The sequence below is a fragment of the Phoca vitulina genome, unplaced genomic scaffold (genome assembly GCF_004348235.1).
Source record: "Phoca vitulina isolate PV1807 unplaced genomic scaffold, GSC_HSeal_1.0 scaffold90, whole genome shotgun sequence".
NCBI classification, from domain to species: Eukaryota; Metazoa; Chordata; class Mammalia; order Carnivora; family Phocidae; genus Phoca; species Phoca vitulina.
Genome location: NW_022589793.1, coordinates 443,024 through 470,240, shown reverse-complemented (window position 1 = coordinate 470,240; position 27,217 = coordinate 443,024). Strand labels below are relative to the sequence as shown.

The window sequence follows — 27,217 nt, the reverse complement described above, 5'->3', positions numbered from 1 at the left end:
GTGGAGATGCTGCAGCCACAATAGTGCACATGGACAGCCAGGGCCCCCAGAGCTTCTTGTGGGCCCGGCTCCAGTCTTGTCTCCTGTCACTGGCCTGCACCACTGGGCTTACCTGAAGCTAGCCCCACCAGCGGTACACCTGCACCCAGACAGCCAGACTTGTGTCACCAGTCTCCACTGCAGTAAGTACTTGACATGAGATCCTAGCCACAGAGGGCATGCCAACAGTCAGGGACCTGTCAGTGCATCCTCAGTTGGCTCCGGTCCCCACCGGGTGTGTGTCTGCGACCACCCCCTGCCGCTGCATGGGTACCAGCAGCTGGCCCCCAAACTAAGAATGTACACACTATGAGCTCCAGCCACCACCGAAGCCTGTCCTGGCCCATAGCTTCAGATCTGGAAGTGCCTCTGAGGACCCCAGCAGTCTTTGCAGTAAAAGTGAGCCCCCACAGTGCTCACCAAAGGCTACACAGTTGTCAATGCTGTGGACTCCAGCAGTGCTGACCCCCAATGCTGTGGACCCCCAAAAAGACATCCTGTTCCCCCAGACCCAGAGCAGCCATATGTACCTGGCACCCTGTATCACTAGACCCGGTGTCACAACACACTCCAGCATGCTCCCACCAACAAGTGAAGGTCTTTCATTACCAAAGTTGATCCATAAAGTCTGGAAAAGGTGACTGCCTCTTCCAATATGCAGACTCATATGCAAGGCTACTAGAATCACAAAGAATAGGAGAAACATGACAGCACCAAAGGAACACAGTAAACTTTCAGTAACTGATCCCAAACAGAGATAATAAAATTGTCCAAGATAGAATTCAAAATAAATGTTCTAAAGATGCTCAAAGGTCTCCAGAGAATACAGATAAACAATTTAATGAATTAGAACAACAATATAAGAACAAAATGAGAAGTTCAACAAAGAGACAGAAAACAACCCTAGTCACAATAGCATCAAAAATAATAAAACACTTAGGAATAAATTTAAATAAGGAAATGAAAGATACATTCACTGAAAACTATAGGACATTGATGAAAGAAATTGAATACACAAATAAACGGAAAAGCTATCCTGAGTTCATTATTGCTAAAATGTCCATACTGCCTAAAGCCATCTAGAGATTCTATGTAATCTCCAGGTTGCCAAGGGCTGAGAGGTAGAGGGAAGTAGGGAGAGACTGGTAAAAGAGTACACACTTCCAGTTACAAGAGGAACAAATTCTGAGGATCTAATGTATAATATGACTATATTTGATAATACTGTATTGTACAATTAAAGTTTGCTATGACAGTAGATCTTAAGTGTTCTCTCTCACACACACAAAAGGGCAACTATGTGAGGTGACTGATATGCTAGTCAACTTGAATGAGGGGATTCTTTCACACTGTATACATATAGCAAATCATCATGTTGTACACTTTATACTACAATTTTATTTATCAATTATACCTCAATAAAGCTGGGAAAAATAAGAAATTAAAGAACATCTAATGAAAAGACATCCCATGTTCATGGACTAAAAGATTTAATATTGTTGAGATGGCAGCACTCCCCAAATTGATCTATAGAATCAATCAATCCCCAACTGCCTTTTTTCAGAAATGAACACACTCGTTCCAAAATTCATATGCAATGGCAAGGAACCCTGGATAGCCAAAAGAATCTTAAAGAAGAACAAAGTTTGAGGTCTCACACTTACTAATTTCAATAGTTCCTACAAAGTGACAATAATCAAAACAGTATGGTACTGACATAAGCACAGATATAAAAATCAAGGGAATAGAATTGGGAGTCTAGAAATAAACCCATTCGTCTATGGTAAACTGATTTTCAGTAAGTGTGCCAAGTTCATTCAATGAGGATATAACAGTCTTTTTTTTTTTAAGATTTTATTTATTTGACAGAGAGACACAGCGAGAGAGGGAACACAAGCAGGGGGAGTAGGAGAGGGAGAAGCAGGCTTCCCGCAGAGCAGGGAGCCCGATGTGGGGCTCGATCCCAGGACTCTGGGATCATGACCTGAGCCGAAGGCAGACACTTAACAAATGAGCCACCCAGGCACCCCAAAATAAGTCTTTCAAATAAACAGTGCATAAGCAACATGCAAAAGAATAAAGCTGAACTCTTGCCTTGTACCACATACAAATATTAATTCAAAATGGATCAAACAGACAAATATAAGAGCTAAAACAATATTAGAAGAAAATACTGGAGTAAATCTTCATAACCTGGATGTAGCAATGCATTCTTAGGACACCAAATAAAAATATAGATAAGTTTGGCTTCATCAAAATCAAAACCTTTTGAGTACTGAAGTACACAAAAAAACAACTCATGAATGGAATATTTTCAAATTATATATCTGATAAGGGTTTCATATACTGAATATATATAAAGCACTCTTACAACTCAACAACAACATGACAAACCAATTAAATAATGAGCAAAAAGATCTAAATGGACATTTCTCCAAAGAAATTACATAAATGGCCAAGAAGGAAATAAAAAGATGCTCAACATCACTAGTCGTTAGGGAAATGCAAATGAAACTACAATGAGACACCACTTACCCACTAGAATGGCTAATTAAAAAACGAAACAAAAAAACAACTTGTTTTAACGGAAAAAAAACAAGTGTTGGCAAGAATGTGGAAAACAGGAACCCTCACACACTGCTGGTAGGAATGTAAAATGGTACAGCTGCTGTGAAAAAGTTTGGCAGTTCCTGAAAAAGTTAAACATATAATTACCTTATGACCCTGCAATTCCACTCCTAGGTATATACCCAACATAATAGAAAACATGTCCATGCAAAAATATGTACACTAAAGTTCATAGCAGCATTATTGGTGATAGTCAAAAAGTAGAAACCCAAAAGTTCATCAGCGATGAAAGGATAAACAAATGTGGTATATCCAAAAGCAGAATGAAGTACATAACAACACTCAAGAACCTGAAAACATTATGCTAAGTAAAAGAAGCCAAACACAAAAGACCACATATTATATGATTCTATTTATGTGAAATACCCAGAATTGGCAAATCCATAGAGACAGAAAGATTAGTGGTAACCAGGGACTGGAGATATGAAGCAATAGCAAGTGACTGTTCAGTGAGTACAGAGTTTATTTTAAGGATGATAAAAAATGTTCTAAACAGGGGCGCCTGGGTGGCTCAGTCGTTAAACGTCTGCCTTCGGCTCAGGTCATGACCCTGGGGTCCTGGGATCCAGCCCCACATCAGGGTCGCTGCTCAGTGGGAAGCCTGCTTCCCCCTCTCCCACTCCCCCTGCTTGTCTTCCCTCTCTCGCTGTCTCTCTCTGTCAAATAAATAAATAAAAATCTTAAAAAAAAACCCAAAAAACATTTAAAAAAATGTTCTAAACAAACTAAAACGTTCTGGAATTAGACAGTGGTAATGGTGGCACCACAATGTGAATGTAACAAAAGCCACTGAGTTCTAATATTTTAAATGGTAGAAATGAAAAAATAAATAAATAAAAAATAAAATTATAGAAATCATTTTTTCCTCAGTGTAAAAAAAGAAAAACCCCATGAGATGGGTAAGAGGATATTCCTACGTTATAGCTGAGATTCGCAAAGGTCAACTACTTCTCTAAATTCAGATTAAAACCAAGGCTGGGGCACCTCCCAAAATCCTATTTCTTTAAAAAAAAAAAAGATTTTTTAAATTTATTTATTTATTTATTTATTTATTTATTTATTTATTATTTATTTATTTATGGCACCCCTGAGTGGCGCAGTCCGTTAAGCTTTGGGCTTTTGGTTTCCCCTCAGGTCACGATCTCAGGCTCCTGAGATGGATGGAAGCCCCCCCTCGGGCTCGCGCTCAGCAGAGAATCTGCTTGAGATTCTCTCTCCCTCTCCCTCTGCCCCTCCCCACCGTGCTCTCTCTCTCTCTCTCTCTCTAAAATAAATCTTAAAAAAAAGATTGATTTCTTTTAGAGAGAGAGAGCACACAAGCAGGGGGAGGGGCCAGGGAGAGGGAGAGAATCCCAAGCTGACTCCCCACTGAGCGTGAAGCCCCAGCGGGGCTCCATCTCACAACTCCCAGACCGCAACCCTAGCGGAAACCAAGACTAGGCTGTTCAACGGATTGAGCCACCGGTTGCTCCCCAAAATCTTCTTTCTAACCACTAAGCTACAACCAACATAAAAAAAATTAATTAATTAATTAAAACAGTTAAAATTCAACCCTAAATCTCCAGTGGTTTTCGTGTTTGTATTTGTTTTGGGGGAGTTTGGAGGCATGGAGTTTGGCGCGTGAATGCGGACAGCGGGGTTGACCTATGGGGGAGTCCGGGGAACACCCTCTGCCTCAGCCTGGGCACTTGGGGAGGACGGGCCAGGGCTGGGAGGATGCCGGGGCGGAGAGGTCCAACACTCACCACACAGACCTCAAAACCGCCACACCTGCGCCTCCCCGTCCGCCTTCGCTGCTCAGGTGTGCGCGCTTGGTCCTCCTAGACAACCACCTCCCAACGCCCTTCCCAACCGCCCCGCAGCCGCAGCGCAGCCGTTCTCCGCCTCGGGGTCTTGAGACCTCTGCGCGCTACCCCGCTGGCGGGAGGACCCAGAGCGCGCAGCCCGGTTTCCAACGACGCGCATGTGCCCACGTGCCCAAGAGCCCCCACCCACCCAGGCCTGTCCCTTCTCACCACCCGCCCAACGCCTAGGTGGCCAGTCCAACTTCCCCGATTTCCCAACTGTTTCACTGCTTCCTCCTCCTGGCCTACCCCACAGTTCCGAAACTCTCCAACTACAGAGACTAGGAGGGGAGTGAAATGCTCACCTTGGCTGCAACATTTAAGGGGACGCCAACTCAGTAATCAAGATAAATATTTTAATTAATTTTTAATTTCCAAATAAAAAGATTAAGTATAAAAATGTCATGAGGTGCTACATGGGAGGCTAAAGCAAAAGGGAAAAATCAGGAATCCTGACCCTGTTTTTATTTAAAATTTTAATATTTTGTTCATCATGGATTTTTTTTTTTTGGTGTTTTAATTTTTTTCAATATTGCATCATTCAAAACGGTTTTAAAAAAATCTTCAGTACTGTGTATTTTGAGTTCTGAATATGTCCCTTAAATTTGGCGCTGGAAGTGAGTACCTTAGCCACTGTGTTTTCCTCATGCTAGTGACCGCTCTGCCCTGCTGTCATCTTCAGTATGGTAGTGGCAGAAAATCTAGAGAAGTACGAGGGGCAGGGCTGGGGGGCAGGCGGTTGGAGCGGATAGCAGGGAACTTCCGTAATTCCAGAAGCAGGCTTGCCTTGTCCCAGGACAAAGCCTCAGGGGAGGACAGGGAAGGGAGAGTTACACCTGTGACCTGTTTACCGGCGCCTACATTACTAATAAGTTTATTAATATTCTTTCTAATAAGTCATTATTACTAAGAGTACTTTCATCATTTTAATAATAATAAAGTAAAAAAACATCAATGACACCTAATAATACTAATATAATACTTGTTAATAATACACCAACCTGCTAAACACAACAAAATGGTATCATTTATGCCTCATCACAATTCTGGGAGGTTGGTTCTAATATTTTTTTTTTTTTTTTTTAAGATTTTATTTATTTGCGAGAGAGAGAATGAGAGATAGCATGAGAGGGAAGAGGGTCAGAGGGAGAAGCAGACTCCATGCTGAGCAGGGAGCCTGATGTGGGACTCGATCCCGGGACTCCAGGATCATGACCTGAGCCGAAGGCAGTTGCTTAACCAACTGAGCCACCCAGGTGCCCGGTTCTAATATTATTAATATTATCTGATTTTACAGTTAAAGAAACAGGGTCAAGGTGGTGAAGTCTCTTGTACATCCGGAATGCACAAGTGGTAAAACCAGCATCCAAATCCACACTAGCTGATCTCAGAGCCCTTTCTTGGGAATCACTAATCAAGAAGCTCCTAATCCTCTACCTGTGAGTGATTTGGTGGGGATTTCATCAAGAAAGGCATTAGAATGCCAATTAAAACTTTAGAAACAAAATGGGATATGAGGACATCTGTCACAATGCATTACATCAATGAGTTAAACCAGGAAAACATTATATAGTTGGCGCTTGAGCAATACACGTTTGAAGTACGCAGGTCCACTTCAGATTTTTTTACAAATACAGTACAGTATTGTAAATGTATTTTCTCTTCCTTATGATTTTCTTAATAACATTTTCTTTTCTCTAGCTTATTTTAAGAATACAGTATATAATACCAAATACAAATTATGTGTTCATTGGTATGTTTATGTTATGCTTATGTTATCGGTAAGGCTTCTTGGTCAACAGTAGTTAAGTTTTTGGGAGTCAAAAGATATGTGTGGATTTTTGAGGGGATGTGTTAGTGCTCCTAGCCCCCCTGTTGTTCAAGGGTCAATTGTAATCACTTTCATAAATCCCAAAATGTATATAAAACTCTTAACCATTCCAGATGAAAGCTCTTTCTAAAGTAGGCATAAAAGGGTGTTTATTTCTATGTCACCCAAAAGCATTCTATACCCCCCACAGCCTCAGCCAAGTGATATGACACCACAACTTCAGTGACCCCCTCTCCCTCTAGAACATCTGGGGCAGGGGGGTGTTTGTTGTACAACTGGATGGTCTACTTTCAGTCCATACCTGCAAAACCAGCTTCCAGTCTAGATTCTGGATCATGTTCTATAGTTGGACATCAGACTTGTGCTGGTCACCTGGAAGTCAGAACCAACCAGCCTCCCTAAAACCACTGCTGCTACCACCAATCTGCAGAGGAGGAAGAAGGCTGCCCTACCCTTTTAGGAGGACTTCTTCCAAAGGTGGTCAAACCAGAACTTCATGTTTGGCAACTAAAATTTTACTAGGGACCTGGGTGACCTTACCCAAAGCCATGTAAGGAAGATGATTTTAGGTAATTCCCAAACCCTGTCTTTTAAATAGTTATGCATTTATTTTAATGCAAATTAAAAATGATTAAAACAGCACATTAATCTCCAATCGTATCCTAATTTTGCTTCTACTAAAGCTAAAGAAGGTATTATAATTTTTAACAAAATATATTAAGTAAATGATAAAAGAGATGTCATGAAGTATTAGAGCTTCTACAGAACCTGGCAGTTGGACTTCTGGCATATGTGGTCACCTAAAAATTCCCTTCTACCTGCCAGGTTATACAACTCCTGATCCCAGCCAGAGGTATTGCATAACTTTCATTTTGAAAAGGTTCTGGAAGGGCGCCTGGGTGGCTCAGTCAGTTAAGTGTCTGCCTTCGGCTCAGGAAATATTTTCCAAAAGTTCTTCCAGCTCCAAACTTTCAAGGGTTACAAATAGCCGAATATCGCTTAATTTGTGAAACAAGGGATACGAATAGTTATTTAAATTACTTTATTAAGACACACAAGCAAGTCGAATTTAAGCACAAGAGGAATATAGCTCTAATAGGACTTGAGGACTTGAAATTCTTTTATACCTATAAATATCACAGGAAGTTGGGGCACCTGGGTGGCTCAGTTAGTTAAGCATCTGCCTTTGGCTCAGGTCATGATCCCAGGGTCCTGAGATCAAGCCCCATGGTGGGCTCCCTGCTCAGCAGGGAGTCTGCTTCTCCCTCTCCCTCTGCCCCTGCTCATGTGCTCTCAATTTCTCTCTCACTCTCTCAAATAAGTAAATAAAATCCTTAAAAAAAAAAAAAAAAGAAGAAGAGGTTCTGGAGCTTCAGGACCAGTAACTCCTCTGTGTCATTGGCCCCAACAGAATTAATTCCATCATGACCAATTTTCCCAGTGCTACTTTACTTAGGACCTGGGTGATGATACCCAAAGCTTTGTAAGGAAGATGATTTGAGATGATTTGCAGACTAGTCTTATTCCTACAGGATTTTCTAGAAACAAATACAGGATCTTTCTACTTAACCAAAGCTCAGGAATTTAATTAACAATGGAAGCAAATAAACATCTGGCTCTCCTATTTCATGTCTCTTTTAGTTAGTGTTTGGTTTTCCTTCTTTTCCCCTGCAGAATAACAGACCAAACTCCTTACTTTCTTTATACCTCTATATTTTTAAAAAAGATTTTATTTATTTATTTGAGAGAGTGAGAGAGCACAAGCAGGGGGAGGGGCAGAGGCAGAGGGAGAAGCAGAATCCCCGCTGGGCAGGGAGCCCGATGCGGGGCTGGATCCCAGGGCCCCAAGATCATGACCTGAGCCAAAGGCAGACACTTGGCAGACTGAGCCACCCAGGCATCCCATACCTCTATATTTTTTAAACCCAATAAATATGACATAATAATAACAACACAAATAATGGCCCATAAATGTTTCTGTAATCCCAGACCTGTGCTAAGTACATGACATATAGTTTATTGTGCCAAGACCTGTGCTAAGTACATGTCATACAATTTATTTCGTTGGTAAATATTTTGACACTTCCCCATGCACTATCTTTTATTGCAATGTAACTATTTCCTAAAAAATGCCCTACACAGCTCCCAACCTGATCTGTCTCCCAAACTACACTTTTGCTCATCTGTTTCATCCTATACATTGGTGCAAGAATCATCTTTTTAAACAGTCAAATTTTTTGAAGTGTATTATTTCTTTTCAAAGAATCACACTTCTTAGCCTCCTGATTCCAAGAAGAATTCCCAGTTTTATCTTCTGGTGCTCCCAGACATTAGCTCCCACCCCAACACACACACCCTTGTTCCAACCCAACTCTGTCTGGCAAGACACTGTTCCCAAGGATTAGACAACATTCCTTCCCCCCATAGGCTTCACCTGGCCTGAAGTGCCCTCTTCCTCTCTTTCTGCCAATGTAGTGTTAACCATTAGGAATAGAGTTCTGGAGACTGACTACAAGGGCAGATCCCAACTCCTCTGCTGATATGCTGGGTGACCTTGGACAAAGCCCTTCACCTCTCAGAGCCTCAAATGGACAGCACAGCTAAAAGCACCTGCCTACCATAGAGGTTGTTGTATAATTCAGTGAGATGATGCACATAAAATGCATGGTGCGGTACCTGGTACATAATAAAGATCAATAACCTGTCCCAGTTATCATTGTTGTTGCTGTTACCATTAATTTTATTTGGGGGCTTGATTTATTCCCCATCCTTCATAAAACCTTCATCTAAGCAATCAACGTCAAAATCATCTCTTTTCTTTGAATTATGAAACACATTTATTTTTCCTATCACTGATTTGACAGCTAGAATTTACTGCCCTGCATTGTTGGTTACCTTCCTGTGCACATACTCTCTTATTTCCTCCTCTCTAGAATAAGCTCCCGGAAGAAAAGACCTAAGTCGTCTTATGCATTCTTAGGCATTTTGGCTCTTCGTGTGACTGAGGCCATTACATCTTGTCCTGAGAACTTCCCCCTTTTTAAAAGGTGAAGGTTAGTTGAGTTAGCCCAAAAGAAAATTGTGCACTTAAAGCAGTCAATAGTCTGGGATCTGGAGGTGGGAGTGGGAGTAGGAGGGAGGTTGGGATAAGGGACTCCAGGTAGGGACAGAACTGAAAAGAAATGATTTTTTAAATAACTATCTCCTTTCATCTAAGATCTCCTAGCAGCAGGTAATAATTTAAGAAAAAGGGAGCCCCCGCCACCATTTGCCCTCCGCCTCCTCTTTCCCGAAGAGGACGACTTGGGGGTGGGGGGAGAGTGAGGGTGGTGGCGCCTAAGCCCTTTGCAAGGAACGTGACTACAGCTAATTATAGGAATTGTGAAAGTGGACCCAAGAATACTAACTCCCAACCCACCGCCTGCACTGCGATTCTGGGGAATCCATAGCTGGAGGGGACCCAGCTCTACCTACCGAGGCCGGCGGGGGGACGGGGCGGGGGGGGGGGCGCGGTTGGCGGAGACCAGCGTTGCTCCGCCCCCGAAGCTGGGCGGTGACCAGTAGGCGGCTCCGCGGCGCGGCGCGCTCATATAGGGCGCAGCCCGGGGAACTCGGAGCGCTGTGCCCTAGCTGAAATTAGAAGGTCGGTGGCGAGATGAGCCGGGCGCCAGCGTTCCTGAGCGCAGCCGAGGTGCAGGAGCACCTTCGCAGCTCCAGCCTCCTCATCCCGCCGCTGGAGGCGGCTCTGGCCAACTTCTCCAGCGGCCCCGACGGAGGGGTCATGCAGCCGGTGCGCACCGTGGTGCCGGTGGCCAAGCACAGGGGGTGAGTGGGGAAGGCCGGGGCTAGGGGCTGGAGAAACTGGGAAGATGGAACGGGAGGCGTGCGAAGGGAAGCGGCGGGAGAAAGGAAGAGAGGGCTTGCCTAATCATTGTTGGTTACAGCTGCCACCTAATATTTGTGCTAGCCACTGCGTCAGTGGACGCTTTACGGGCATTTATCTCGTTTAGTTCAACACGTTCTCCGGAATAGGTAGGTTCTGATGCAGTCGTTTTACTGATGGGGACAATTGAGACTCAGAGAGGTTAAGTGACTTACCCAAGGTGACATAGCTAGTTAGTGGCAGAACTAGGATGGTTTTTCTCATCCAGAGCCAGATTCTTTTTTTTTTTTTTAATTTTTTTAAGATTTTATTTACTTATTTGTCAGAGAGAGAGAGCACAAGCAAAGGGAGAAGCAGGCTTCCCGCTGAGCAGGGAGCCCGATGCGGGACTCGATCCAGGGACTCCAGGATCATGACCTGAGCCGAAGGCAGTCGTTTAACCAACTGAGCCACCCAGGCGCCCCTGGAGCCAGATTCTTGAACCTACTCTGCATACTGTCTAAAGGAAGGGCAGAGGAATGGGGGGAGGGACGACAGTAGGGCAGTGACAGAGGAAAGAGAAAGGAAGGTATATGGGGACTTGACAGGACACCCCAGTATTGGTAGGAAGGAGTTGAAGCTACTCCCTCTCTCCCTGTAGTTTCCTGGGGGTCATGCCGGCCTACAGTGCTGCGGAGGACGCCCTGACCACCAAGTTGGTCACCTTCTACGAGGGCCACAGCACCGCCTCCACGGTCCCCTCCCACCAGGCCACTGTGCTGCTCTTTGAGCCCAGCAATGGCTCCCTTCTGGCGGTGAGCGAACTCCCTGCCCTGGGGTGAAATGGGGCCCCTGGGCCCAGAGCTAGCCTCGGAAGTTAGTTCTCTGAGAGAGCTGGGTGGAGTTTTGATTGTAACCGCATGTGCCTCTGTCTGAGTGATGTGATGTCTCTGGATACCAGCAACGGTGAAGGTTATCTGTGACCATGTATCTGTTTCTAGGACTGCCTGAAGATGCATAATCCAGCCCCAGAGCCCACTGCTGCTTCAAGTGTGTGACAGACAGTGTGGAAGTAATAATCTCATCATTCTTGTAGATGCTCTTGTCCTGCACTGGTTACTCCAATATACAGTTTGATCAAACTCAGTAGCCAAGGAAACATTTATTTAGTGAATCTCTATAATGTGGAAGAAAAGGGGTGTCCTGTAATCCCTGGGAGTCTTCCCTGAGAGATACACAGTAACCTGTTTTAACATTTACTGATAGGATCAAAATAGAGCAGTAGCCCATTTAGGGAGCACTTTGTATGTGTCAGGCGTGGTTCTGAACGCTTCACATGTATTAACTCTCCTAATACGTAGAACCACTCTGTGAGGTAAGTAGTAGAATTTGCCCCCATTTTATAGATGAGGAAACTGAGTCATAGAGCAACGATGCCCATCTTCCCCAGGTTTACATAACTAATAAGTGGCACGGCTGGATTTCGGACCTACTCAGCGTAAGTCCATGCTCTCTGGAGACTATGTCTACTACCTTTCTAACTGCCACTTACTGAGCACTTACCATGTGCCAAGGAAGAGAAATTGATCTCAGTTATGACAACATTCCTCTATGGGAGTTTTTAATTCACACACACCCCCCTCCCAATTTCTGTTGAGGTCCCTGAGGCTCAGAGTAGTTGAGCCACTTCGCTTGAGGTCACACAGCTGGTTTGTGAAAGGCCCAGGGAACCATTGCTAGACCTGACTAACTATGGAAGTTGTACTCTTTACTCATGTGCTCTGTGCCCTCTACCCTGCAAGCTGGCTCTGAGACCAGGCAGTTGAGTTGTTATCAGGGACAATCTCCTTCATTCCACCCAAACCTCCTCTGGATCTTTAAATCCTCCTCCCCTGAATTTCAGGCTCCCCAGGGAACCTGGCTCTCTACATTACACTTCAGTAGTGGTTAGGAGTGCCCCTTGCTCACGGTCTCTCTTTTCCTCCAAGGTCATGGATGGAAATGTCATAACTGCAAAGAGAACAGCCGCGGTTTCTGCCATCGCCACCAAGGTAAGACTAGTGCCAGGCTGTACTGTGAAGGTTTGCTGGAGAGTAGGATTGGGTGTCTCCAGCTCGAAAGCCTAAGGGAGATGTGAGGAATTTATTTTGGTGTTCCTTTGGACATAGCTGGAACTCTATATGGCAAATATGGGATGTCAGGTGAGCACAGTGATTCATGAAATTATTAGCTACCATTTAATGAGCACTACTAGACTCTAGGTACCCTACATAAAATATTCCCGATCTTCACATCAACCTTGCAAAGTAGATATGATTATTTCCATTTGCCAGGTTTAGCGAATGTGGCTCAGAGAGGTTAGGTGAGTTGCCCAAGATCACACAGCTACTAAGTGGCAGAGCAAGAATTTAAAATTTGACGTCTATGACTCCCAGGACTGCTTTGTGGCCCCCGTACTACACTGTGGTACACAGTGTGGTTGCCCCATAGGCCAAAGCCAAGAAGCCGAGGGGGAGCTGAAGAGATCTGAGCAGACTCATGTATTCATTGAGCTAGTACTGCTTGAGATCCTAGCACGTGTCGGGCCCTGTTCTAAACATCAGGGATATGGCAGTGTACAAAACGGACACGGGAGGTGAGACAATAAACAACATGAAAAGTTTGATTTGCCAAGAAAATAATGAACCAACAACAAATCCCTTTTGAGTTTAATAATATACTAGGATTTGCTTTAAAAAAAAAAAAACCCACTACCAGCAGAAAACAGATAGTGTGCTGGATGAAAATAAAGCAGAATCAAGAATATTGGGGAGGGGTGACATCCCAAATTATTCAGGGAGGACCTCACCCACCCAGAAGGTGACATTTGAGAAAAGACTGAAGGAATAGAGTGAGTGAAGAGGGGAGGGGGACACTCTCCAGGCGGAAGAGAAAGCAAGTGAAGGGGGTGATGAGGTTCCTAAGCAGTGTCAGGGCATCCTACAAGAAAAACAGTATTTTTAAAGGTTAGGGTTAAGAAGAGGAGGCTTGGAAAACCGGGTGTCTTCACATGAAATGGAGAAGTCCAAGGTCTGCTGATGCTGGTTTATGACGCCTGAGCATAAAGGAAGTGTGGGACGTGGGGAGCAGCAAAGACCAGGTGTTCAGATCGTGAGAGTGTTAAGATCTTCTAAACACAGGATGGGGAGGGAAGAATGTGAGGGTTAATCTGGTAACCGTGTAGAAAGGGGGCAGACTACAGTACACAGCTGGACGAACTGGTTTTTTGAATTATGTCCAGACCCAACTCAGACTGAAATGATCAAAGGACTCCTTGATGTATATATGTTCACTGGTACAGTACTGCCTTACGTTTGTTTGTAAAGGTCTTGTCAAAATAATTTCCAACCCATTGTCTTGACATGTCTTTGGGTTTCTGTGAGGAAGGCAAAGAAAGCATTATTGACCTCATTTGATGTGGGAGGAGATGGAGGCTAGTGCTTCCCTGAAGTCACGTAGCTGCGGGGTCTTCCGAGGCCGCCTGGTCTTCTTGGCCCAGGTCTGTGGTTTTCATCCCAAGCATGGCAGCACATCACCTGGGGAATATTTTTAAAAATTCAGATCCCCAAACCACGGATCTGAAATCACTGAAGGGGGAGGCCCAAGACACTAGTTATTTTTTTCAATAGTCTCTGGTTAATTCTGATGATCAACCAGGTTTGGAAATCAAACTCTTTTTTTTTTTTTTAAGATTTTTTAAAATATATTTATTTGAGAGAGAGAGCATGAGCGAGGTGAGGCGCGGGGGGTGGGGGGGGCGGAAACAGGCTTCCCACTGAGCAGGGAGCCCAAAGCCAGGCTCAGTCCGGGGACTCCAGGATCATGACCTGAGCCAAAGGCAGATGCTTAATCAACTGAGCCACCCGGGCGCCCTGCGGAAACCAAACTCTTAGAGCATCCAGTTACACTGTACTTTTTTGCATTGATAAAAATCTGCACTCCCACAAGAGTTGAGAATCATTGAGTTGATGCTTCAGAGCTTAGGCTGAAATGTCACAGCTTTATGCCCAGGGATGCAGATGGGTTATTTCAATAAGGAACAAAGGGTCTATTATACTTTTTTGCCCTGGAACAGAGAATGTTTTCTTTTCTACCACTTCTCTTTCATTTAGCGCTTCAGGGAGGAAGATGAGACGTATAGGAAGTTTTCGGGCCTGGCAGTCACTGTAACTTCTTTGCATTTGGGTTGCACATAACCTGGGTTGAGGACTCTGACATGCTTTCTCAAGGTGACAGTATATATCAGGGTTTATCCCTGGCATGCATTTATTCAACAAATATTTGAGTGCCCACCAGGGGCCAGGCCCAGTGCTCAGCCTGGGGCATAGAATGGTGAGCAAAACCAGATAACAGTACCTGCCGTCATGGAACACAGAGTCTATTTGGGGAAACAGATATTAACCCAAAGTTCATACCAATAAATGTGAAACCGCAACACTGACAAATACATTGAATGCAAGAGATGAAGTGCCATGAGAGTGTATAACAGGGGGTCTGTGGGATTTGGGAAGGCTTTTCCTGTGTAAAGGATATCTGAGCAGAAATTTGAAGGTTAGTAGGAATTACCTGTGCGGGACAGAAAGGAAAGTATTCTGTGAAGAGGAAAGAACCTGTCCAAAGGCCCTGTGGTTGATGGAAGCACATGTGCTTGGGAATCTGCAAAGAAGATGAGAGGCTGAAGGACAGGAAATGTAGGGGAGCAGGGGAGCATGGCCTGAGAGGGAGCTGGAGAGATGGCAAGGCGAGACTGATGCAGTGCTATTCATTAGCAAATGCAGATGAAAAACACCTTTCAAACTTCACCGTAAGAAACCTAGCAGATTCATATACATGTTTTTAATTATCTGCAATGGGAAAAGAATGAAGTGCCACTGGTGCTGTTATTTTTTTAAATAAATCTTATAAATGTTACACTCTTTAGAGAAAGGGATGTCAATGGTAACCTTATTACCGAGGCAATAAATGATCAAGACAACCAATCAGAGTTAGAGATTTAGTTTCAGAAGCTGAAGGTTACTTTTACAGGACACTGCAACAATTTCTGGAACCCACTTATACTTCTAAGAATAGATTCATATTAACTGAGAACAGAAAAACAAATTGATTTAATTAAGGAAGAATCATCTAATTCTCCTTGTTGCATAAGAGCATAAGATTGAGAGTTGTGTGGATATTGTAATTCCGAAAACTTTTCAAGTCAGATAACTTTAAACGATATTTTATGGCACAAAATGGTATCTCCCCTTCTGCAGCTAAAGGTGAGATGAACATCTGCTCATATTTCTGAGACTCCGTTTTGCTAGTAATTAATAATTCAAGAGACCTTCACTTTTAAGATTACATTCCAGAAATGCTGTAATTAACATTGTAAGAAAGAATAGGCCCAAGGAACTCAAATTTTACTAAATGAAATAGAGAAAGGGCAAAAGAGGGTCTTATTTAATATGGATGGCTTGAGGGGCAAGTGATATTCTCTATACCCGTGGTTCTCAACGCAGAATGATTTTGCCTCCTGCCCCAAGGACATTTAGGCATGCGAGACATTTTTGGTTGTCACAACTAGGGGAGGTAGGGGATGCTGCATCTAATGGATAGAGGCCAGGGATGCTGCTAAACATCCTGTAATGCACAGGACGACCCACCCACCCACCCCGGCCAACAAAGAATTATCCAGCCCAAATGTCAGTTGTGCTGAGGTTTAGGAACCTCACTTTATTTCTTATACGTAATAGTAGATATGTGCCAAATCTGTGCACATGAGACTCTCTCTGTCCTCATGGACTTACAGACCAGGACAAGAAAATGAATCTGTAAACCAATATGCGCTGTCAAGTGGCGACTTGTCCCAGGGAGGTCAGAATGACTTCACTGGAGAGGCGACACTTGATAGGAGTTGATCATAAATCCCACTCCCAAACACAGACACACATACGTCCTCAGCAAGCCCCACAAATGCCAACTCTACATTCCTCTCTACAGGAAGATGGAGGCTGAGAAAGGGTCAGCAGTGGGCTCAGAAAAATACAGCTGAGAACCTTGAGTCACAAGGGCCCATGGAGTCTAGGTAGCTCTTGGAAGTAACTCAGGGCTCTGAGAAGTGGGTGGGGCTTCCCATGCCCCATGGGGCAGCACAGGAGAAAGAATGTGGGCTTTGGAGAATGAGAGATATGGTTTGGAGCCCCAAGGTGCCAATTTCATAGTTGTAGGACTCTGAGCAAGTTACTTAACCTCTCTGGACCCCAATTTCTTCATCTGGAGGAAGAGGATAAATGTCGGAGTGCCTAGCTCACAGGGTCATTGGCTGCTCTAAATGTGATCATGAGGGTAAAGCATTGGCATATATGAGATGCTCAGTGAAGGCTCCTTCCTCCTTTCCACACTCCAGAGAGGGAAAATTGAAACACAAAATGCCATCTCCTTCATTGCCCAAGAGACAGTGAGGGAGCTGGAGATAGGGCGGAAGGCTCCTGATATTCAAACTGTATCTATCCTTCACCTGGCCATTGTTTCTCCCTTGACCTTCGCCACCTCGCTTCTCTCCAATAGTTTTTGAAACCACCCAGCAGTGAGGTGTTGTGCATCCTTGGGGCTGGGGTCCAGGCCTACAGCCACTATGAGGTCTTCACAGAGCAGTTCTCCTTTAAGGAGGTAAGTCCAGGGAAGGTTGGGGGAGAAGAGGGGAGGGAGCAGTCGGGGCCTTTATCTCCTCTCCTTCACTGCGACTCGGGCTATTCTGAAATAGTTAGGTCGAGAGTCTGATCTAGACCACTCTTTTAATGACTTGCCCGGAAGTCCCGTTGGAGGCGAGGAGACCTGAATCACCTGTCTCCAGTTTCTCCATTCCTAGGGTATGCCAGAGGATACAGCAAGCTCATGCAGTTAAAGGATTATATTATATCCATTATATACATTCAGTTTTCCTTTCGGTCCCTCTCTGTGCTTCTCTGAGGAGAATCTGGGAGTCTTTAGGTATTCATGGGTATCGACCCACAAACTGAGAATGAGGCCTAGAGGGCAAGAGACCACAGCACCCTACTTCCACAGCCCAGATGTTGGTCCACTTTTCCCCAGTCATGCCTCCCACTTCTTATGGGAACGTTTGATGCTACTTTTATTTTTGTATGTGTGTGAGAGGGATAGGGCAGATTTAAAATATGGTATTTTTTATTTTTTATTTTTTTTTAAGATTTTAGTTATTTGAGAGAGAGAGAGCACAAGTGGGAGAAGGGGCAGATGAAGAGGGAGAAGCAGATTCCCCTCTGAGCAAGGATCCCCACACAGGGCTCCATCCCAGAATCCTGGGATCAGGACCTGAGCCAAAGGCAGATGCTTAACAGACTGAGCCACCCAGGCGCCCCAATATGACATTTAAAAAAAAAAAGATTTACTCATTTGAGAGAGAGAGAGAACATGGGGGAGGGAGGGGCAAAGGGAGAGGGAGAGAGAGAGAATCTCAAGCAGACTCCCCGCTGAGCAAGGATTTCCCCACACAGGGCTCAATCCCACAACCCTGAGATCATGACCTGAGCCGAAATCAAGAGTTGGCGGCTCAACGGACTGAGCCACCCAGGCACCCCTTAAAATATGACTTTTTAATGATAAAAATAATACCTCTGCTTTGGCAAATATAGACTATAAGGAAGAACAAAGAAAAATGCCTTTTATCTGTTTTCAAAGATAAGCGGTTAACACTTTCCAGTCCTCTCATTAGCTTTTCATAAAGTGGTTTCCATCATGTGAGATACACCCAGTTGTCTATCCTGTCTTTTCATGAGATGTTCTAACACCATCACTTTTCAGATCACCCATTTTTTGTATCTATTTGCATAATTTTTTATCAAGAAGGGTGCTCTGGGTAACCATTCTCCTTTGATAGGGCGTACTGTATTGTTTTTTACCTTGGTTGATGAACTTAGGCATGACATTTCTGTATTTCTTACGTTTCCTTATGAGAGATTCTTTAGGCCTTGTTTTCCATTGAGGGTCAACACCCCCCGCTCCACACATGGAAGTCTGCTAAGCAAGCTAGCAAGTCCCCACCTCCTGGTGAGGCTAATGACCCGGCTCCCGCCAGCATTGGCCAGGATTCTAACTGTAGCTACTACTTTTGACTTTTTCATCCCCTGCACTATTCACTCCTCAAACCCTTCTGATCTTCAACCCCCTACATACCCTTCAGAGATCAGGTTATTCCATGCACAGCGCTGCCGTAGAATCCCACATCTGCTAGGACTCCTTTACAGAGTCTGGAACACAAAGTGAGAGCTCGATGCTGACTGTGCCCAGTTACCATGTACGTATCGTAGACATGAAAACTTAGGCTGCGTGAGGTTAAGTCATTTCAGCAGTGAGCAGTATGTGACAGAGTGAGGATTGATTCCAAACCTGTCGAGCTCCAGAACTTGCCCTGCTAATTTATAAGTTATGTAGTAGCTATTAAGCTATGGAGGCTGGGTATCCCTGGCTAGAACTGAAAAACTGCCCCCGCTTCTTGCAAGGAGAAAGGAGTAGAGAAAGGTCGTTTTCAAATATTTGGTCAGGTGTCTGCCCCGATTAATGCTGTGCCCCTGATCAAATGTTCTTTCTCCATAGGAGATGATTTAAATAACCAGAGCCCTTACCCTAGAGAGGCTCAACTTTCCCCTGGTACCCCTGGGCTTGATGAAACTTAAACAGCCAAACAATCATGGCACCAGTGTCCCTCTTGTTACCCCCCAATGAAGGTGAGGATATGGAACCGCACCAAAGAAAATGCAGAGAAGTTTGCGGACACGGTTCAAGGAGAGGTACAGGTGTGTTCATCGGTCCAGGAGGCTGTGACAGGTGCAGATGTGGTCATCACAGTCACCATGGCAACAGAGCCCATTTTGTTTGGTGAATGGGTGAAGCCAGGGGCTCACATCAATGGTAAGTAGAGTGGCTCCATGAGCATGGGTAGGTGGTGGCCAGAGTTGTCCCTAGGCTGGACCAAGTGGGTGCATCTGCAGGGCTGTTTTACCCATGCAAAATGACCAAACTTTTTAAGGTCCTCAGAAACATGTGAGCCCTGAAAAACAATATTCACTCAAAAATATGAAACAAAAGTCACAAGCCTGAAACTTGTGATACATTTAATTAAAGCTCTATAAAATGTAACATTATGGCAAGTGGTCAGTCACCGATAAGTTCTTAAATGTAACGAAATTTAAATCACAAAAGCCAAATGATTCATTCTTTCTTAACAATACTTAGAATTAACCCCCCCCCCCAAAAAAGTTTTTTAATTACAGCACAAAAGATATTCAATGTGACTTGTGGATGCTCTTTAGTATGTGTGCTCGGATGGGTGGGAATCCAAACATAAGAGTTCCTGGGGCTTCTGAAGATTCTTAAGTGGCTCTGGAGTTTACAGCAAGAACTGGTCTATATTAAATACTTACCATTGCAGGTGCTGTTCTAAATTCTTTATTTGTATTCTATCATTCAGTCCTTACAACAACCTTATGAGGTAGGAGCTATTATTATCATGACCCTCATTTTATAGGTGGGCAAACCAAGGCATGGAGAGATTAGGTGACTTGACCAGTCAGAGGTTCTTAGTGGTAGAGCTGGGATTTGAACTGGGGCGATCTTACCCTCAGAGCTTGGGCTATATTATCTTACAGTAAGAAGACTGGAATCTGGTGCGTAGGGAGGCAAATACTAGGGATTTAAACATGTTATTGGTGCCCTATGTTTTAGTGACAAGCATATGATGTGATCTCAAAAGCTAAGAATTCTGTACACACTGGCAGATGAGCAGGCAGGAGCCAAGTGTCATGATTACGCATCTAATCACAAATGTGTACTGAATTCCTACCATGTGCCAGGCACTGTTCTAGGTGCTGGGCAGAACAAAGTAAGCCAGCACTCAAGGTCATTGCTTTCCTGGTACTTACATTCTAGGGAGGGGAAATAGGTAACAAACAGGTAAACAAATAGATGAACTGATGGTTCCAGCTAAAGATGAAGTTCTGTGGAGGAGACAAAAGTGTGGCACATCCCTGGAATGGGCCAAAATGAAGTGACAGTCTCAGCCCATGTGGGACTGGTGTTATGATGTGGGTCCAGGGGGTAAGTAGGCAAGAGATGGGTCAGTTCTGGCTTTATGGACAGTAACACCATTGTGGAAGGTCATCGGGAATCACGAGAAACCAGTTCTTGGTGAAACAGACAAGAGCTGAATCTTCAGCAAGACAGACTTGATTTTATTTTTTTCCAGCCTAAAGCAGCACGTATTTATTATTTTGCAGTTTCTGTGGTTTGGGGAGTCTGGGCAGGGTTCAGCTGGGTCCTCTGCTCACACAAGAGGGAAATCAAGGTGTTGTCCGTGCTTCGGTCTCATCTAGAGCCCAGAGAACCTCTTCCGGGCTCGGGTGGTTGTGGCAGATTCTTTACATTGTAGGATAAGAGTGCCTGTTTCCTGGGGGTGGTTCTCAGCTCCCAGAGGCCGCCCACGTTCCTTGTAATGTGGATGCTCCGTCTTCAAAGCCAACAACAGGGAATCTCTCACACTGTGAATCTCCAGGAAGAGCTGCCTTGATTGTGAGTCAAGGCATCTCTTCTGTTTCCCTAGCCTAAAGACAAAATTGGTTTATGTGTTTACAGAGGCATCAAATATACTTCAGGAAAGTATGTTACCAGTGAGGCTGACAGGGAAACACCAACAACAGATTTTACTTACTTTGCAACTTGGCTAAGACATAGGCCCAATTCCACCCTCACTCGCATTTCCCTCATCCTGCCCCCGCATCCCCCCTTCCCCAGCCAGGGTCTGACCCTCACCCATTCTAGCTCCCCTGAAGCAAGGCCAGGGCCCAGTCTAAGTCAGGCCCCTCCCTTTGCTGCCTGGCCCACCTCCATCTGCCCAAGTGGCCTCACACAACCCTTTGAGAACTCGCCCTGCTCAGAAGAACTGGGGCAGCGAGGGTTTGGGGGGAGACACAAGGGCAATGAGAAGAGGTGGCTTGAGAAGCTAGAGTTTTTCCCACCAGCTTATGATTTATTTACGAGCTTCATTTAGTTCATGCTTTTGTTCTATAGAACTCCCCACACAAATGACCTTCAAGAAGGACATTTTTACACCCCTCTCTTTGAAAATTAGAGTGAGGGACAACAGTGGGAGCAGGAACAAGCAGAGAAAACTGGACGCAGTGTGAGAAGGCACATAAATGCTGCCTTATGTTGGTGTAAGGCTTTATAGCGGTTTCCAAAGACTAGCTGGCCATGGCTGGATCCAACCAGCAGATGTGTTTTGTTTGGACCATAGTGTGCTCTAAAAATCGAGAAATAACACATGCAAATAGATTTCCTGCTTCTCTTTAAAAAAAAAAAAAAAGGAGGAAGGGGAGACTAACGGCAGCCCTGCATTCTCACATGGCCACAATTAGCCGGAGCTGAAGGATGATTGCCTTCTTGACAAGGGCCTGCTTTCTTCTGTGAACTTAGGTCTCCACCATTTCCAATGCAGTCCCTCTGACCAGCTTTGCCCCTGTCCATTAGCTTCCGGGCCCTGCAGGCATTTGGTGGCAGCCTCCACCTTATCTTATGTGCCAGGAGGCATGATTCCTTGGATTCATCATTATGCCCCGGGCTCTCAGCAAAGGATGTGAAATCTCGGGGCCAGGATGGAGCCAGTTTCCTCTTTATCGGGGCTTCTCCATGAACCTGGCGCTGGGCTCTTTTGTCATGAGTTACCAGAGAAATGGTTGGGGGTGAGGAATGAGAATGATTCAAGAGCAAGCAGATCAGCAGAAGATGGAGGAGCATGGGGTAGGAATAAGCTGTAGGTGAAGTCTCTGTTTCAGGGTTCTTATAAAGAAGTCGCTGCCCCGGATAAATGGAAGAGGCGTGAAAGGCAGGGCTCCCTCTGCACTTATCAGATACAGAACCATGGCAAGCACCTTCACTTCTTTGAACCTCTGTGTGTGCATCTTTTAAGTGAGAATCAGACACGAAGCGTACTTGTGAGGACTATAAATAATATGTGTGAAACATCCCACGGCTAGTAGACAACCAATAAATGAGTGCTAAGTTACCTCAAAATCTTTTAGAAAGATCGTGATATGAAATGCAAAAAAAAAAAAGGCAGGCATTCTTACTGATGAGTGTTCATTCTTGCTGATTGGAAGGGGTTGGCATGGGGAAATGGGGCATCCCAAATCTGAATGTTCCCGTGTCCTAGGTCACCTCCTTTCCCCCCACCCCTCTTCCATTCGTTGGCATGTGTAGTGTCCCTTGCCGCTGTTTCCGGGCTCACGGTCTGTTCTGCTGTCTCTTAGCCATCGGGGCCAGCAGACCCGACTGGAGAGAGCTGGACGACGAGCTGATGAAACAGGCTGTGCTTTATGTGGACTCCCAGGAGGCCGCCCTGAAAGAGTCTGGAGATGTCCTGTTGTCAGGGGTGAGCACCTCCTCCTAGCGGACTGCTGCCCAGCTGGCCTCACAGGGATCCCAGGGTTTCATTAACCTCCCCTTCCATTGGACTGCTCCAGACCTCGGTTACCCCCACCTCATTGGGGGGGGGGAGGTGACAGCTCCTAAAACATCTCTCAACCCTTTCTGATCCCCTTCTGAAGTAATGTGGCCACTGTGGTATTGACATGTGTTTTCCTGTCCCCCTTGCGGGGAGAGAGCAGCTTGATGGACTTTTCCGTCAGACTGAGCTGTCCTATAAGGCAGGAAGATTGGGAGATAAGCGCCTGCATACCTTTGCAATGTGGCCAACAAGATAGGACTGGGGTTGGCCACTTTCTGGCCTCATTCTTTTGTAATCAGAGCATAGGAGCAAGAAGAGGGCTGCCAAATTGAGTGTTTAGATAAGAACAGGCTGATTTTCTCACTGACACACTGTCTTGGCTAGACATTCCGCCAGCCACAAACTTATATCTCTACATTCATGGTATCATAAAGGCAGATGCTATGCAAAATGGGGTAGCCAGTTTACACATGGTCTTTTTGTCAAGTTTCTCCCTTACCCAGTTGTGGGTGCCCTCCCTGCCTTCCCTCAGAAGCTGGCTGGAGTGGACATGGGCTCCATGGCCTGGGTCAGTGTGTGTTCGTTTCACAGGCTGAGATCTTCGCTGAGCTGGGAGAAGTGGTGAAGGGAGTGAAGCCAGCACACTGTGACAAGACCACGGTGTTCAAGTCTTTGGGTAAGGACTCTAGCTCCCAGAGCATACATCCAGCCAGAGTACAGGGCAGGTTTGCCCACTGGCGGAAAGAGGAATGAGTCACCCGACTCCATAGCTGAGTCATGAAATCCGTCATTTGGGTCAGTTATTTACATATCTTAGAATAGTGGGTAAGCCCGTGAACTCTGGAACTGGGCGGTCCTGGGCTGGCTTTCCTTCTCTGCTACTCCCTGGACATGCATCCTTGGGCAAGGGACCTCACCTGTCTAAGCCACGGTCTCTTCACTGCCTGTTACCTCCAGTGTTTATGAGAATTCAGTGATGTGTGTAAAAGGATTTGCACATAGCAAGTGTCAGCAGTAAACCATTTAGACTTAATGAAAGGCAGAAAAATCAAATAAGATTAAAAACAGAGAGGGAGACAAACCATAAGAGACTGTTAATCATAAGAAACAAACTGAGGGTTGCTGGAGGGGTGGGGGCGGATGGGGTAACTGGGTGATGGGCATTAAGGAGGGCATCTGGTATAATGAGCACTGGGTGTTATATAAGACTGATGAATCACTAAACTCTACTCCTGAAGTTAATAATATACTAGGTAGTTAACTAATTTGAATTTAAATAAAACCAAAAAAATAATAATAAAATAAGTGAAAGAAGAAGGTATCCTTCAGAGGTGGGGGTGGGGGATAAAGTTGTTACAAGACAGGGAGCTTAAGGGAAATGGAAGGGAGACCCACTGGAAGAGACCCACACACAAAGTACAACCTGAGACCTCTTTTTTTCCGTCCTTCCCCACCCTCCTACTTGCTGATTTGAGAAGGGCTGCCATGGGGAGCCCTCTTGCCACCAGAGTTGTGCAGGCAGAAGCCCAACCAAGGACGGGCTCCCAGTGGTGGGTCTGCCCCTCAGCCCCACCAGATCTAAGGAAATGGACACACACGGTAACGAGCTGATAGTCAGCTGTCACACCTAAAATATTGAAATTCTCCCAAACTGGTTGATAAATAGTTGCTTCCCTGAGCCCCTCAGAAATGTCTTCTGCCCCGCTCTCAAGATCTTCCCTATTTCCTATGATCAAGCACCCAAAGCTTTAATGCTTGGCAGAACATTAAGAGTGCTCTGGCCACCTAGCATCCACGTCAGTCAGTCAGTATCCATGCCTTGCCGGCTTTTAAATATTTTAAAAATCTCTCATGCACAGAGAGACAGGCCAAAGCAGGATAAACTTTACCCAGTGCCTGGTTCAAAGACATTATACTGATCCAGTTGTGACAGAAAGTTTCAGAGTTCAGAGCAGATCAGAAGTCAGCAACCCCTTCAGGAGACAAACACTACAGGTCTGCTCTACCCTTTTTGAGCAATGTTTGTTTTCTTGCTTTGGGGATTGTTTTACTGGCACATCTTTTCATCTAGCAGATGCATATTAAACACCTATTATGTATCAGACTCTACCGGGTGCACTGGTGGCTACGAAAATTAATAAAAATCAGCCCCTATCCTTTGAGAACATACACCCACTTGAGGTTAAGTTATGTATCCCAAACAAGACAGGTGGGGTTGCTGAAGGATGCACGGTTTGGACTAGACCAAGGGTCCACAAATGATAGCCTGTGGGCCGTACTAAGCCCACCACCTCTTTTTGTCCTGCCTTCAAACTAGGAATGGTTTCTAATGAAATGACTGGGGAAAAAAAAAAGAATAAGAATATTTTATGACAGATGAAAATTATATAAAATTCAAACTTCAGTGTCCATAAAGAAAATTTTATTGGAACGTGGCCAGGCTCATTTGTTTACCTATCGTGTAGGACTGCTTTTGCAGTACAATGGCAGAGTTAATTGCAAGAGACCATAGGGCCTGCAAAGCCTAAATATTTACCATCTGGCCCTTTACAGAAAGTTTTCTGACCCCTGAACTAAACTTTGAAGGACACTTAAAAAAATGTGTTTGGTGGGCATTGCTCACTTAGCATCTTTTCCCTGCCTCACCCTCTCCCATCACAGACCTTCCAAGCCTAAGCTCACCTCTGGATATCAGTCCATGTTACCCCCATGAGCATTAGCAACACGGACCATGTATTGGGAAACTGCCAGTCACAGGGCCTGGGCTATTCCAGGAAAAGTTGTTCTGACAAAAAGTGAGCCACATTTCTGTCCGTTCCAGGAATGGCGGTGGAAGACATGGTTGCAGCCAAACTAGTGTATGATTCCTGGTCGTCTGGTAAATAAAACGAAGGAACTTTGCATTGAGGTAGAAGCTACAGCTCAAGGGATGTTGTTACCAGCTGTCTTGCAATTTCTAGATCAAATGAGGGAGCCCAGTGCCTAGTGAGCTATAGTTTTGAGCTTATTGTGTCTTACCTTAAACAATGAGATCCCCATTTGTGTGTGTAGTTGGAAAGCAAAACTAGGTGGCCATTTCTTCTGTTTCACCCGATTATAGTAATACTCCCTTTCCCCTGTATTTCACTGCATTTTGTAATTCCTTGAAATAAAGCATTTTCCCATTCTGCAGTTCTTGCTTTGGTCATTTCTGTGCTTCATGGCAAAGAAAGTGAGGGGAGCATGTGCTTCCATTCACTCCCTGGGGGGAGTTTCAAGGACTATAATTAAATTTATTTCTATTTTTTTAATTAGCATACAATTCATGTACCATAAAATTTACGAGTTTAAAGTATACAATTCAATGCTTTTTAGCATGTTTACAGGGTGCAACCATTACCACTCTGTAGTTCCAGAACATTTCATCACCCCCAAAAAGAACCCTGGTACTCATTAGCAGTCACTCCCCTTTCTCCTTTCTTCCCAGCCCCTGCCAGCCACTGATCTACTTTCTATCTTTATGGGCTTGCCTCTTCTGGACATATCACATAAATGGAATCATACATTATGTGGACTTTTGTTTCTGGCTTCTTATAATTTAAATCTCAAGGCACAGTGGACCTTCTGTATTGGTCAAGACTCCTTTGGTCACAAGTGGTAGAGACCACAACTCAAACTACCTTAGGCAGAATGAATGAATGAGGAATGGAATGTATTGGCTCTTGTAATTAAGAAGAACACAGCTACAGCTGTATCCAGGGCTCCAAGTGTCCGCAGGACCCAGTCTTGCTCTCTCCATCCCTCAGCTCTGTTTTCTTCAGTGTTGACTCCATTACTAAGTAAGTTTTCCCCTGGCTGTTCTCTTCAGCAACCCTAGCAGAAATGGAGATTATCCCAGAATTGAGACTCAGGGGACCATGTAGGTCATGTGCCCATTTCTGTGCCTAGCATTGTGGCTAAATGAGATGGAATACCCTGGCCCACGCCAGCGCCATGTTCATTCTATCCCTGAAGAAACATCATCCAGGGGAATCTGATATCCCTATGATCTAGGCCTGGATCACACGACCCCCTCTTGAAGTCAAGAGTAGATTTAGCCCACCTGACCACATGAGCTGATAGAAGGGAAGGGGTCTCTTAGCAAAAAGAGGGAGAAATGGGTATTGGGTAGGCAAATCTACAGATGTCTACTAAAGTATCAGTGTTGAGAGGGTCATTAGGAATCATCTAGTCCAACCTCTTCAACTTACAGATGGGAAAACTGAGGTGTGTTTTCCCCAGCTCCCCTGAATCACTAGCAGAGTTGTGTGGCCCTTGGCCTGTCAAAGACCCCATCCAAATCTACCCCCATTCCTAGGCTGGTGATCAGATAAGTCAGCAGCAAAGAAAAGCATTTTCTATTGCTTTGTTTTCCTACCCAAACTCCTCCTAACAGGTCCTTTTTTCATGCTCTAGGTGACCTAGCCCCAAATTTATCATGTTTGCCAGGCTGTCTGGAT

The 27,217-nt window shown here is 44.8% G+C and overlaps 1 protein-coding gene across 1 annotated transcript; it reads left to right on the top strand.

Annotated features, from left to right (window-relative positions):
* Positions 1-9,902: 9,902 nt before the first annotated feature.
* Positions 9,903-25,908, top strand: CRYM (crystallin mu). Its single transcript, XM_032396280.1, has 8 exons — positions 9,903-10,167; positions 10,866-11,019; positions 12,193-12,255; positions 16,790-16,891; positions 18,967-19,150; positions 22,543-22,664; positions 23,331-23,415; positions 25,561-25,908. The coding sequence occupies exons 1-8, from the start codon at positions 9,998-10,000 to the stop codon at positions 25,623-25,625; spliced, it is 945 nt and encodes a 314-aa protein (XP_032252171.1). The 5' UTR covers positions 9,903-9,997; the 3' UTR covers positions 25,626-25,908.
* Positions 25,909-27,217: the final 1,309 nt, after the last annotated feature.

Bases quoted from the DNA above. Each gene is read 5' to 3' on its own strand.
- CRYM (XM_032396280.1), top strand. From the start codon at position 9,998: ATGAGCCGGGCGCCAGCGTTCCTGAGCGCAGCCGAGGTGCAGGAGCAC. The intron at 10,168-10,865 runs GTGAGTGGGGAA...CTCTCCCTGTAG, and splicing joins CCGGTGGCCAAGCACAGGGG to TTTCCTGGGGGTCATGCCGG. The intron at 11,020-12,192 runs GTGAGCGAACTC...TTTTCCTCCAAG, and splicing joins GCAATGGCTCCCTTCTGGCG to GTCATGGATGGAAATGTCAT.